Source organism: Rattus rattus, chromosome 8 (assembly GCF_011064425.1).
Source record: "Rattus rattus isolate New Zealand chromosome 8, Rrattus_CSIRO_v1, whole genome shotgun sequence".
Taxonomy (NCBI): domain Eukaryota; kingdom Metazoa; phylum Chordata; class Mammalia; order Rodentia; family Muridae; genus Rattus; species Rattus rattus.
Window position 1 is genome coordinate 90,435,541 of NC_046161.1, and position 12,803 is coordinate 90,448,343.

Genomic DNA, 12,803 nt, shown 5'->3' on the forward strand with positions numbered 1-12,803 from the left:
AGCAATGTGGACAGGAGACTGGAGGATCAAAAGTTCAAGGCCATTCATGAGACCTGACTAAAAAGCGAAAAGAAAATTAGAAAGAAAGGAAAGGAAGAAAATGGGGGGGGGGGATTATGTAATTAGGCTTCCCCCTCCACCCCTATCTAAAATATCTCTTTAAGAAGCCAGAAGGAAGTGTCAGCAGTAAAGAGCACTGACTGCTCCTCAAGCGAACCTGGGTTCAATTCCCAGCACCCAAGTGACAGCTCACAACTGTCTGTAACTGCAGTTCTAGAGGATCCAAAGCCATGTGGCCTCTGTGGACACCAGGCATGCAAGCAGTACACATAGATGCAGGCAAAGCTCATACACATAAAACAAAGTAAAACTAAAATGCATCTTTAAATTTGTCTTTCTCTTACAACTTTAAAAGGCAATTAGGAAGTGTGGTTTGACAACTCGTCTTTATACTATTGTAACACATGAAAAACATTTGCACAAAGGCTATCACAATTACAGACTAAGTCTATGGACTCTGCAAGTTTTCTTTGTAGTAGTGCTCTCTAAGCAAGAAGCGCTTCTAAGAATGGAGCAGCGGTCAGGTGAAATCAGAGGCTCATCCCCAAGTAAGATACTATATCAAACACTACCTGGCTATTTTCAAAATGCACAGCCACAACCAGCTTCCCTCCATAAAGTTTGTCTTCCAGGTTCTCCAGGACGGACGGCTCGTGCTCGGGCGGGTACGTGTGCTTGAGCCAGTCAATCCAAGACAGCCCCACCAGAGACTGAATCTTGTCCTCGCTGAACTTGCGCATTTTTCTTCTAAATTCATTCACTTCAGGATCCTTCAAGGCATCAAATTCATGAAGACCTAAAGAAATTTTGTAAATATGTTATATATTTTTCATAGCCAAAAATAATTTAAAAAACACAGAATATCTCAGATACAAACTAACTTAGATATTTGCCTTTTACTGAGCAGATAAAACTGGGCAGGAAAGTACCATGAAAGAAGACAAACTAACAAACTAACGCAGATAAAACGGGTCTCGCGTATAAAACATACATGCTGTTGGTTCTCTAAAACATACCAATTTAAAGCATGTAGAAATATAGGTGGGGGTTGGGGATTTAGCTCAGTGGTAGAGCGCTTGCCTAGGAAGCGCAAGGCCCTGGGTTCGGGTCCCCAGCTCCGAAAAAAAAAAAAAAGAACCAAAAAAAAAAAAAAAAAAAAAGAAATATAGGTGGGTTATCAATCTTACAACCACCAAAACCGGGCATGAAGGTGCACACATGTAACACTGGGAGAATCCGGGAGTGGAGGCAGAGGAGCCACTGCAAGTTTCAGGACAGTCATGGCTACACTCTCAAAAGTTAAAATGTAATAATAAAAAAGTAAAATTCAGGGCTGGAGAGATGGCTCAGTGGTTAAGAGCACTGACTGCTCTTCCAGAGGTCCTGAGTTCAATTCCCAGCAACCACATGGTGGCTCACAACCATCTGCAAAGAGATCCGATGCCCTCTTCTGGTGTATCTGAAGACAGCTACAGTGTACTAATATATATAATAAATGAATAAATCTTTAAAAAAAAAAAAGTAAAATTCATGATCCATGATTTAAAACCACAGGATAAAAGAGCCATAGATTCCCTGGGTTCGATCCCCAGCTCCGAAGAAAAAAAAAAAAAAAGAAAAAAGAGCCATAGATTTTCCTGGACAGTCTTATGCCTGTAGAAAAACAAAAAACAAAACTCCAAACCATTATTGTAAATGAGCTGTGGCTGTCCTATAGAATTTTAGCAGAAACATCTGGACCCCCAGGCAGGCATGTGCAAACAGCCACATGCGCCCCAGGACAGCTATGAATATATTCAACACAAAACGTTATGGAGCACTGGGGGAGGAGGCGACTTCTGCATGGTTTGTGAGCATGAATTCTGTAGGTGGGAGTTTCTTAGAGTGCACTGTTAACACTCGTGGATAACGGGTTAACAGGGAAGAGAAATGAGTACCCAACAGCAAAAACCAGCCTGCTCACTGTGTCCACTCCACTCTTCTGTGGGGCATGGGGGTGGGGAATATTTGAGACAGGGTCTACCAGTCTCGGCTGCTCTCAAGTCTTCAGGCCTTGGCCTGCCTGCTAAGATGGCTGGAGGCACCACAGGACCCAGCTCTAAAATGCCTTCTAAATGTCTTCAGATTGTCTGCCTGTCTGTGTCTGCAGCCATTAACCCAATCCTATCCCTCAGCATCGCTCCTCCAGGCGATTACCACATTTCCCATGGATTCCTTAGTTGAAGGCTTTAAAGTTACGTTTATTGATTCGGTGGAAGGGTACAGACACGTGAGCACAGTCTGTGGGAACCAGTCCCTCCGTCTCCCATGTGGGTACTGGGAATCAGCCTCAGGCTGTGCGACTGAGTGAGACTCCAGTGTCCTGACTCAGTGGACGGTCTCGACGGCCTAATCTCTCTAATCTTAGTCTGAATAAGCCTTCTAAAATACAAATCTGATCATGTTACTTCCCATTTAAACTCCTTCAATAGGAAATTTCCTAGAATGGGGCTGGGGATATAGTTCAGCTGCTAGGAGCGCACACTGCTCTTGCAGAGGCCCAAGCTTGCGCTCAGCACCTGCTTTGGGGGCGGGGATGCTGCTCATAACCACCTATGACTCCAGCGCCAGAGAATCCGATGCCTTCTTTTAGCCTCCACTGGCACCGGCACTCTCCTATACACACCCAAGTACCTGTAATTTAACTTTTTTTTAATTTCCCAGGGAACCGAAGTGGGATGAGAGTCCAAGTCATTATCTAGGCCAAGAGGATGTTCACAGAGTCCAGATTAAAGTGAACTCCAGAGGACTTGGCTCTCAGCTAAGGCAGTAGCATCGAAGTTCACAGCTCTCAGCAACTAAGCCCCTCAAATGGCACTGTTCTCTTTGGAGAGGTTTTCTTGTGTGAATGTTTAACTTTTCCCATTCTCTTAAATTATCAGGAAAAAAATTTCCAGCTGGACCAAGATAAAATGACTGCTTCCACACAGATTAACATCCAGGGTCTGTCTGCTCCCCTGAAATTACAGATGGAATTTAAGGCCTAGCAGAAGGTTTGGTATCTTCCATGTCCTTCAAGCTCAAACATTTCATACAGTCTGAGAGAACAAAGTGAACCAGCAAGACAAACGCTGATCAGTATAAAACCATGTGCTGGTCATGAATGAGTCTGTATCTTGCTGTCTTTTGTTATAATGACACATGAAAAGAAAGTGGGGGTAGGAGGGGTTCCCAAGAGCATCCCTTGCTCTGAGCAGGGAATATACAATATACCTAAATAGTCTTTGCTGCTTATCCTGGTGGCCTCTTTCAACAACCCCATCAATTCTTGTTCTTCTCCAGGAAGGCTATCCTTCAGATCCCACTCCCTTTTGCTCACTTTCCTATAACCCCTTCATCTGCAAACTCCTCATCAAAGCCTGCTTGGAATTAGACTCCCCAAGCAGCCTCCCTCCACTTACCACAGCCCTCTGTGACTTGGCAGTATATTCACTGCACTCTAGTGTCTGCCTACTGATCCATTATTTCCCACCAAGAGTCCCATACAACAAACATGGCTACAATTCCAAGTATAAAGATTCAACATACACTGAAGTACAGAAATCACTGTTGATCTGGCAATAACTTTATTGCATACATGTGAGAGTTTATGCACATATATGTAGGTTGGGACCAACAGACAATTTCATACATTGTTCTCAGCAACACCCTCAACCTTCCTTTGAGGATCTCTCACTGATTCACAGCTCACTTATTAGGTTAGAGTGGGCAGCCAACAAGCCTCCAGGATGCTCTTGTCTCTGCCTCCCTAGTTCTGAGATTACAAGCATTTGCTCAGTGTTTTCTTGTTGTCATTGTTTGTTTGTGGGAACAGGGACTCTCTATGTTGTACTGGCCGTCCTGGAACTTGCTATGTAGACCAGACTGGCCTCAAACTCAAAGGTCTCCCGCTGATGCTTCTGCCCATTAGTGCAAAATTAAAGGCCACACCTGGGCTATGTATATCCTTCAGGTATGGCAATGCTTCATGAATTGAGAACCACTGCAAAAATTCTTCAAAAATGAAGTTTGGGGGCCAGCAAGATGGCTCAGTAAAAGCTACTTAAGTAAAGATGCCAAGGCCGATAGCTAAAGTTGATTCCTGGAACTCACATGGAGGAAGGAGAGAATGGACTCCTCACGATTTGTTCTCTGACCTCCATGTGTTCACCAACAAGCAAACACACAAATAAATGCAAACATTTTTTTGATTAAATTTTGGAGTAAATGAGATGTCTCAGTGGGTAAAAGTGCTTGCTGCACGGAGTGGACATTCAATGCTTGGAACTCAGAGAGGAGGGAGAGAAGCAACTTTCAAGGTTGTATTCAGACTCTGCATGTGCAGTGTCCATGCACAAATCCACACATTTACAAAACAACAACAAAAGTTTAATTTTGTTAAATGTAAGGGCTAAGGATAAGGTGTGGTGGCAAAGCCTGAGGGGCTCAGTGAGTTCAAGGCAAGTCTGTTCTATATGGTGAGCTCTGGTCAGCCAGAAGGAGACAGTGAAGTTCCTATCTTTAAAAAGATTGTTAGGATGATGTAGTGAATCTGAAGAACTTAGAAGGTTAAAGCAGTGAGATCTCAAATTTAAGACCAGCAAGACCTACATAAGCTAATTCCAGGCCAGCCTGACTGGCACAGTAAGACCCGGTACCAGAAAGCACTCTGCACGCTACCGAAGGAAGGAGAAAGGTAAGCATCAACCGCAAACCCAACAGTCTACAGTGGCAGCATCCAGCTTGCAAGGCAGGCAGTGCCATGGCAACACAGAGCTTGTGCGACCACGATCTGATGTGATTGACAGCCCACTTCATAAGATGGAGCCACACCTGACACTGCTTGGGTGACTAAAAACTTGTACCTAAAAGTCCAAGGACCTAGGGGAAAAACAAATACTACTGCTCTACTAAAGGAATGCAGAAATAAAATGATTCCTAATTGTATTGTTTTACTCATAGATCGGTGCTATGCTTAGCTGTCATCAGAGAAGCTTCCTCCTGCAACAGATGGGAACAAACAGAGGGACACAGAGCCTGGCAGTGTGCAGAGAGAGACCTTGGAACACTCGGCCCTAAACAGTATGTCTCTATAAGACCTCTCGCCTCAGGGCTCAGGCAAACTGGAGAAAACCTGGTGGAAACCATGTAAGAAGAGCCAGAGGGGTCAGAAGACACCAGGGAAACAAGGCTTTCCAGACAGCAGGGCCAAAACATGAACCAGAGACTGAGGCAGCGTGCACAGAGGGCGCACTGCCTGCAGGGTCTGCACCCGATGGGGTCCTGAAAGGAGAAGTGGACACATGCCCCCATCCCTAACTCAGAACGATCTCCAAACCAAATAGAGTCTACAAGGAAGTCTTACTAGGGAAAAAACTACTCTCACTCTCTCTCTCTCTCTCTCTCTCTCTCTCTCTCTCTCTCTCTCTCTCTCTCTGTCTGTCTGTCTTAAAAGATGTATTTATTTTATATGTATGAGTACACTGTCACTGTCTTCAGACACACCAGAAGAGGCCATCGGATCCCATTACAGATGGCTGTGAGCCACCATGTGGTTGCTGGGAATTGAACTCAGATCTGTGAGGAGCGGTCAGTGCTCTTAACCACTGAACCATCCCTCCAGATTAACTAAATACTCTTACTGGTAGGCTTCATGTCCAGCAGTAAATGCCCCCCCCAAACAAAACAAAACAAAAACAACCCCCCCCCCCAAAAAAAAACCCTAAAGTCAAAGTCAATGGCATCTTATATTTGGAAGTTTTTTAATCTCAAAGTGAGTCAGGGCCTTTAAAAAGTCTTGCAGGGGGTTGGGGATTTAGCTCAGTGGTAGAGCGCTTGCCTAGGAAGCGCAAGGCCCTGGGTGCGGTCCCCAGCTCCGAAAAAAAGAACCAAAAAAAAAAAAAAAAAAAAAAAGTCTTGCAGGTCCTTTGTATATATTATAGGATTCTCGTGGGCACAACTGTGCAAATGAGTTTCTTTGGCTTTTCCCCTTTGTTTTATCCTATTCCAATTGGTTTGTTTTATCTTATTTATTATTATCTTTCAGATGCCTGTTTGTTTTCAAACTAGACAGAAAGAGGTGACTCCTGATGGGAAGGGAGGTGGGGAGGAATTGGGAGGAGTGGGAGAGTAATTAAATTATATTACATGAAAAATCAATTTTCAATAAAATAAACTGGGCTGGAGAGATGGCTCAGCAGTTAAGAGCACTGACTGCTCTTCCAGAGGTCCTGAGTTCAATTCCCAGCAACCACATGGTGGCTCACAACCGTCTGTGAGGGGATCTGATGCCTTCTTCTAAGATGGTGTAGTCACATACATAAAATAAATAAAAATATTTTTTAAGAAATAAAATCATTTTTTAAACTTTAAAAATTCTAAAAAACAAATGTCTCAGTGACAATGAGCTTATATAGTGTTCACGAGGGTTTGGGATTGATTCCTAGAACTAACACTGACAGAGGACAAACCATTAATAACTTAAGCTAAGTAAGTTTAAACCTAATTTTCCATATGCTTTCTCTAGGAAAATGACAGAAAACAGTGCATGACATATAGGCAAATATTATACCTAAAAGGCAGGAGAAAACACTATGATCACAGTGGCCGTCTCCTCCAGTCTTCTCCAGCACTTGTGAATATAGCCAGGGGAAGTTCAAGCAGGCCAAGAGTTGGAAACCAGCCTGGGGGAGGTACTTAGCCCAGTCTCAAACAGAGCAAAGCCCAAACCTGGTGGGGGGAGGGGCACTGAGTGGCAGTGGTGCTTGGGACTGAACTCGGGGCCTGGCACATGAAGCCAGTGCTCCACTACCAAACTACACTCACAGCTCCCTTCTGAAATGCTCACTCTGAGACAAGGGCTCACCAGATTGCAAGAATGCCTTGAAGGTTTCAACTTGTGGTCTTACTTCCCTGGCCTCTGAAGCAGCTAGGATTACAAATCTCCAAAGCCAGGCCCAACTCAAACAGTCCCTTGAAACTGCTGATAAACCATGTCTGCCTGTGAGTCTGCTTTACTGGGTGCCGTAGAAAGCAAGGCATGGGAGTCTGCCCTTTCACAGGAGGAAGCAATCGGAGCACAAAGACCAACTCAGTAAATAATTATTTACAATAAACACTAAAGAAATATCAAGCACACCATCCTGGAGGAAATGGTATTTTTAGCTTGCCCAGGGCCGTTCTGCTGTAAAAGTTCTATTGTTTTCTTTGGACAGAGGAGGGAGCAACCTTGTTCCTGAAGTTAAACTGAAGTAATTGTTTATTGTTTTCTCAGGAGGCATGACCTCACCCAGCCCTGGATACAGTCACTACGGACAGAGCAGCAACTGCAGACACCGACTCATTAGGTATGAACAGTGAGGACTTGCTCGGAAGCACAACTTATACATTAAAAACTTTCAGCCTGTGAGCGGAAAGAATTGCCAGATCCCCTAAGAAGCAAAACTATTTATAAACAGTTGAGCATATAAACTGCTTAATTTGTGCTATAAATATTGTGTATATATCTTGGTCAACTTGCAGAGCATAATACACAAAACACAGATGCAGTAAGTCAAGATACTGTATGAAATATAGTCTATTGCTTTATATCACACCCTTGCGCTGTGCTGGGAGGGCAAAGGCTGTAAGACGGAAAGACAGCACTGATCAATCACAGTGTAGACAAATCCTGAAGACATGCTTTAGCCCAAGTATGTCCTATGAAATACTTGTATTTCCTATGTTTTTATTTGCTAATTTTATTAAGCTTAGGACAGTTAGTGGTAGCTAGTTAATCCATATCTGAGATTAAGGGTAATCTAAGTTTGGGCCTACAGGATGGCTTAGTAGATAAAAATGCTGACCACCAAGCCTAAAGACCCAAGTTCAATCCCCAGAATGTACTTAGTGGGAAACCAGCAAAAATCTTGTCCTATCTCACACACACACACACACAGAGAGAGAGAGAGAGAGAGAGAGAGAGAGAGAGAGAGAGAGAGAGAGAGAGACAGACAGACAGACAGACAGACAGAGACAGAGACAGAGACAGAGACAGGGAGAGACAGGGTGGGGGGTAGGGAGAGTTAAGCAAACACGTACACCCAAAGAGATAAATAAATAAATGTAATAAAAAATTGGGGTGCTAGGTAAGCACCTTACTTTTGCCTCAAAGAACAGCTAACTTAAAGGAGGTGGCCCTTTATTGTGCTACTGCAGTAAATCTCACCAAAGCAGGTAGTCAGTCAAATCCAAAAGCTCCAGAGACTTTCTGACTTGGGATTAATCTTCAAAGCCCTATCTTTAATAACCCCATGTAGTTCCTAAGTAGGATCAGCACTTTCTCTAAAGCAAGATGTTGACAGACATTAAATCTTGTCTGCTAAAACTTCTACAGTAAGAGAAAATTAATTCCTCTGTGTCCTTAATTTCTCCAGAAATTCTTTTCTTTTTTTGACAGGGTCTTGTGGAGACCTTTGAGGCCTCCGACTTGCCATGTAGCTGAGAATGACTTTGAACTCCTGACCCTTCCAGCATGCATCACCATGCCCACTACTGTCTGTTTGCTTGGATGGGGCTCAGGAATTCACGAATCCTAGGCAAGCATTCTATCAACTGAGCGACACCTTCAGTCCCTAGAAATAATTTGAGGAATTATGGATATATCTTTATTTGATACAAAGAAACTTTTAATTTAAAATAACGTTAGTAAAAGAGCAAAAATTTGCCAAAAACATGAGTTAATTTATAGAAACATTAATCAACTTACAGTTGTCTTAATTGGTAAACAATTATATATAAAATAAGCTCAGATTAGGAGGTATTTATAGGTAGTTCATAAAAGAATAAAAATCATATATTAGGAAAAGGTTTCTCAGCCAAGAAAGGTAGAGCATGCCTCCAATATCTGTACCCATAAAGCTGAGGCAGGGAGATAGCAATTTTAATCTGTCTGTCTGTCTGAAACAGGGTCTCACGATGTACTCCTGGCTGGCCTGTAACTTGCTATGTTGACCGGTCTGGCCTCTACCTCACAGTGCTGCATTAAAGGAACACATGATTACACTCATGGAGAGCAGTCCATGACCTCAGCTGATCTACACAGTGAGACAGAAGCCCATCTGGGCCATATATAAGACCATGTATTGTGAATTTCTCAAATCACCTAACCATTTCTGTACCACTAATTGAAGAGCAATGCTTATGTAAAGTAAAAATAAACCAACAGCAAAGGAAAGTACGAGAGAGGCAAGCCATTGCGTGCGGAGGCAACGTCACATAGCTAGAGCTTCAGTTCAGCCTTCAGTTCTGATTCTCAAACCCTGAACACAGATCAGTCCATGGACTAAACATTGAAACTGATGGCGTAGAATATACTTACATGTGTGTTAACACACAGAACAAAGACTTCATTCTGGAAACTTTTGAGTTACCTTTTCCTATAAGAACTCCAATTTTTGAGTCCAATTTTTCTGCTGGGTCACAGCTTCTAGTCACTAGTTTGAGAACTGGAAGGAAAGGTCTGACATCACAAAGTCTTCGTGTTTCATCTTCAAGTTCCTCATATACGGCAGTTTGATTCACACAGGCAAACATATAGGAGTCAATGTCCATAAGGAGGTTAAACATTGGGTAATTGTGAACTTGCTTCCATAACATCTGCAGGGGAATACAGTAAGACGTTATCCAGAATGCTGACACACGTGCACAGATACATATACAACGATGCCTACTGCCAGTTTGCACATATCACAACTCATGGAGCTAGGCAGGACTGAGCAATCAACAACACTGCAGTTCCTGGTGAACGTCCTTCATGCTTAGCAGTCTTGTAATGAATGCACGGTAGGGAGGAGGCAAGGTGGCTCCGTGGATAAAGACCTTGATGCCAAATTCAGTCACAAGAACCCCGTGATGAAAAGCCGACTCCTGTGAACTGTCTGGTGACCTGAGCACATGCACAGGTGTATATGCACACATACACACACACACACACACACACACACACACACACACACACACACACACACACACACAAAACATGTAAAACAAAACCAAAAACAAACGCATCTGTCTGACAGGGACCTTGGGACATTAGCAGCTGGCTGTGAAGATTATCAAGTATTTTGTTTTAAACTAGCAATAAACCAGGTTTAAGGACCCAGAGTACATGACCTTGGGCAGGGCCTCACGCCTCCCACAAGGCATTTCCTCAGAATCTCAAACAACTATTCACTGTATTTACAGTGAAGATGCTCACTTCCTGCATCCCAGAGATCTAGACTTTCCCTAGCAACCGTAATCCTCCATGTGTGCCCCTCCTCCCCCGGGTCCATCTGGTGATCTCATTTAGATTCATTAGCGACCATTAAAAGAACCCTCCAAACCCAAAGCTGTATGTGTGATTGACTGTCGTTAAGATCATGTATGAGGCCAGTATTCTCATCTTCAAGAAGCCCACAAGCTGCTTTGCCAACCATGGTAGCTAATGCCTTTAATCCCAGCTCTTAGGAGCCAGAAGGAAGCAGGTCTCTGTGGCATTCAAAGCTAGCCCACTCTACGTAGAAAGCTCCAGGCCAGCCGAGCCTACACAGGGAGATTTCTGTCTTAAAGTGAAGTCTTTATTACATCCCAACTCTGGGACAGGACAGATGGTTCAGTGAATAAGGGCATAGGCCACCATGCCTAATGACCTGTGTTGGGTTCTCCAAAACCCACACGGTGGAGGGAGAAAACCAACACCTACAAATTGTCCCCTAGGACCAGAGTTTAATTCCTAGCACCCACTTATTAGTTCACAATGTAACTAGTCTCAAGGGATCTGATGCCTCTTTTGGCCACCATGGGCACTGCACACATGGTGCACAGACACACATGCAGGTAATCATACACATGAAACTCCTTGGGCTGCTTCATGTGGGGAGCTGTGCCTGTCCCCTCACCCTCATTAGAACTTGGAAGGTCAAGGGAGGCAGTCAGCTATGAGTTCTAAACCAGTCAGGGCCAAAGTAAAATCGGGGGGCGGGGGGGTGCACTTCATATATCAGTTGATTTTTAGTGACAACACTTCCCCTGGCACATGACAAGAGTTCTGGGCATGGGGACAAACATCACGCAGAAGAAAGAAGTGTGACAAGCTCAAAAGTCAGGAGTTATAGCAGGAAGGGCTCAACTTTCTTACCCTTCCACAACAGGGTCCGCAGGGTCCACAGGCTGACCTCGGACTTACTGTGCAGGCGATACCTCATCCTCCTGTTTCCACCGCTCACCCCTGCCTCCCCCAACTAAAGGCTGGGATCACGGCATGTCGCCACGACTTGTGCAATCTTAACACGGCTGCTACATGTGGGTTACAGACAAAGCTGGGATAATTAGCATGTCTACATAGAAAATTGGGCATATCAAAAATTTTAAGATGTAATGGCCTGAAATTTAAACATCTTTCGGTTTTACCAAAGATTTACGCAAGTAACATATCTTTTCCAGTAAGTTACACAGTCTTGAGAAAGTCTAATTATAGACATACCTGTTTAATATAAGAAATGGTAGCTTCCCGGGGTACTTCCAACTGGATATAAATCCCAGTGGGCAGAAGGAAATCGACAGAGATGGAGCCATCAGACGTGATCTGTGAATCCACGGCCCAGATGTCAAGGGTGTCTGCCATAGCAGGAGGCATCATAGGGCAGAAGCACATTCATAACCTCAGGGCCCTGGACCAAGCAACACGGAAAATAAGCCATTGGTCACAATAAGGCACAGCAATCCAGGTATGCTGGAACATCCGTATAGTCCTAAGCAATTTGAGAGACTGAGGAAGGAGAATCAGTTGAGCCCAACATCTAGAGGCCTAGAAAGCAGGAAAGCACAGCAAAACTAAGAAAATAGGAAAGTAAGTACCTATCTACAATTAGTTCTTTAAAACAGATTTCTATTTTATGTGTGTATGTGAGTATCTGAGCATATGTGTGTCCTATGTACATGGGTAGTGCCTAGAGGGTCATGGGGTTCCCTGGAACAATTACAGATTATTTCCAGCTGTTCAGATTTGGTGCTGGAAACAAAATCCAGGCTTCCCGCAAGAGCAGAAAATTGTCTTAAACCTCTGACTCATATTCAGCTCCTACAATTAGTTCTTAATTCCAATACAGACAACAGTGTAGTAAGCTTATTTTTCTTATTTTAAGTAATGGGGTGGAGTATGTCAGGATGATTGACAGTGCCTGTGGGGGCCAAAAACAAAATGTAGAGCTTACCAAGCAATTATGAGCCACCCAGTGTCACGCTGGGAACTGAACCTGGGTCCTCTTGAAGAACAGCAAATGCTCTTAACCACTGAGCCATCTCTCCAGACGTGGTTTTAAAAAAGCAAAGAGGAGTCTGGAGAGCTGGCTCAGCACCAGGACGTGTAGTGAGAATTTTGGTTTCTTTGAAGAACAGAAGAAACACTGTGAGAATGCTTCACTGTAATCTCAGGTGTGGGTGTGGGGCTGCTTCAGACTCTCCACGGCAGCCACTATGTTTGCCTCATGCTCTTGGAGGGCCGTGACTTCGCTAGCTGCAGATAGTTTCTGCAAGTGTGTAACATTTGGAATTCTGGGGACTTTTCAAAGGACATATAAATGCTAGGTAGGGTCCTAGGAGACCAGATTGTTGGTTACACTGGGTGACATGTTTTTTGGTTGTTTGTGGTTTCATTTTTTTAAGATTTATTTATTTATTATATACACTGTCTCTGTCTTCAGACA

The 12,803-nt window shown here is 43.7% G+C and overlaps 1 protein-coding gene across 3 annotated transcripts in view; it reads right to left on the bottom strand.

Annotated features, from left to right (window-relative positions):
• The window catches only part of Pik3cb (phosphatidylinositol-4,5-bisphosphate 3-kinase catalytic subunit beta), a 102,658-nt gene that overhangs the window by 57,624 nt on the left and 32,231 nt on the right, over nucleotides 1-12,803 (bottom strand). For all 3 annotated transcript variants that reach the window (XM_032910100.1, XM_032910098.1, XM_032910099.1), the window contains exons 3-5: nucleotides 11,582-11,768; nucleotides 9,489-9,714; nucleotides 633-856 (exon numbers count right to left, since the gene is read on the bottom strand). In XM_032910100.1, the coding sequence (XP_032765991.1) occupies nucleotides 633-856; nucleotides 9,489-9,714; nucleotides 11,582-11,752 (621 nt within the window). In that variant the 5' untranslated portion in view covers nucleotides 11,753-11,768. The remainder of the gene's footprint in view (nucleotides 1-632; nucleotides 857-9,488; nucleotides 9,715-11,581; nucleotides 11,769-12,803) is intronic.